Source organism: Buceros rhinoceros, unplaced genomic scaffold (assembly GCF_000710305.1).
Source record: "Buceros rhinoceros silvestris isolate BGI_N320 unplaced genomic scaffold, ASM71030v1 scaffold31388, whole genome shotgun sequence".
Taxonomy (NCBI): domain Eukaryota; kingdom Metazoa; phylum Chordata; class Aves; order Bucerotiformes; family Bucerotidae; genus Buceros; species Buceros rhinoceros.
In genome coordinates this window covers 32,537-33,980 of record NW_010426797.1, presented here as the reverse complement: position 1 = coordinate 33,980, position 1,444 = coordinate 32,537, and the positions used below count along the sequence as shown (strand labels likewise).

At 62.7% G+C, this 1,444-nt stretch overlaps 1 protein-coding gene across 1 annotated transcript in view; it reads left to right on the top strand.

Moving 5' to 3' along the window:
• The window catches only part of WDR81 (WD repeat domain 81), a gene marked incomplete at its 5' end in the record, with an annotated part of 10,466 nt that overhangs the window by 3,063 nt on the left and 5,959 nt on the right, over positions 1-1,444 (top strand). Inside the window, 3 exons of the mRNA XM_010141654.1 lie at positions 2-623; positions 890-997; positions 1,087-1,277. Coding sequence (XP_010139956.1) covers positions 2-623; positions 890-997; positions 1,087-1,277 — 921 coding nt within the window. The remainder of the gene's footprint in view (position 1; positions 624-889; positions 998-1,086; positions 1,278-1,444) is intronic.

Genomic DNA, 1,444 nt, shown 5'->3' with positions numbered 1-1,444 from the left:
GCTGCCGCACATCCTGCAGATTCTCGTTGGCATCGAGGGCTCGCGGGAGGAGAGCAAGGCCCTCCTCGGCACGGCTGAGGATGACGAAAGCGGAGGGGAAAGCCCGGTGTCGTGCGTGTTTGGGGAGGAGATCAAAATGGACATGGAGCACGGCTCCGCTGCACTCGACCTGCTCGACTACACCTCTGGTGTCAGCTTCCATGACCAAGCCTACCTGCCCGAGAGTGAGGACTTCCAGAGCGGCCTCTATGTGGGGGAGTCCCTGCAGCCTCAGGAGCAGGAATCGCTTAGCCTCGGGCGGCTGAGTGACAAGAGCAGCGCCAGCGAGGTGTCCCTGGGAGAGGACAGGCCCACCGATGGCGATTCACAGAAGGACAAGAGCAGCTTGAAGTCGATGGACAGCAGCCAGGACCTGAAACAGAGCGAGGAGTCCGAGGAGGAGGAAGAGGAGCGTGAGGAAGAGGAGCACGATGATGCCACAGTTGATGCAGAGCTGACAGTGGCCGTGGATGCTGGTGCCTCGGTGGATGTCACCCTGGCTGATGACAGCAGCGAGCCAGAGGATGGAGAGGGAGAGGAGCTGCCGGATCACTCCGATGACAAAGAGCAGACCATTCTCCTGGGTAAGACCCCGTAGCGTTGAGCCTTTCTGCTGGGCGCGGCGGTGCGGGGAGAAGGGGAGAGCATGGGAGGGACTGCGCTGGGGCTGTCTGTGCTCCCAGCTTGGGGACAGCGATGCAACCAGCATAACAGGCCTGGGCTCCACTGGCACGTGTGGCTCTGAGAGCCGGGAAGCTGCCTGCGGGGCCGGCAGGGTCTGGGCAGAGCCGGGTGACAGCGAAGCTGCGCCGAGCCAGGCTCCGTCCTCGTGACTGTTTGTGTTTTGCAGACACAGCCTGTAAGATGGTGAGGTGGCTCTCAGCCAAGCTGGGCCCTACCGTCACGTCCCGCTTCATCGCCAGGAACCTGCTCCGTCTGCTCACGTCCTGCTACGTCGGTAATGTCCGTGCCCCAAAGCAGCCTGCTGGGTGCCTGGTGGCCTGGGTGCAGCCGGCTGCCCCAGCTCATGCTATTGTCTCTGGGCAGGCCCTACCAGGCAGCAGTTTGTACCCAGCAACGACGAGAACAGTCCCCTGAGCACAGGAAATATCTACCAAAAGCGGCCGGTGCTGGGAGATCAGGTGTCCAGGCCGGTGCTGGCCTGTCTCGTGCATGTGGCGTACCTGTACGGAGAGCCCGTCCTCACCTACCAGTACCTGCCCTACATCAGCTACCTGGTTAGTACTGCCCGTTCTCCGCTGCTCGCGCGCGTCGGGGCTGGAGCCGTGTCCAGGCGCTAAAGGAGGATGCCCAGAATACAGCCCAGCCTCACCGGGAGCCTCCCATGGGAAAATCTGTGCCCGTTGGGCTCCCTCTGAGCACCTCTGGCCGCTTCGGCCGAGAA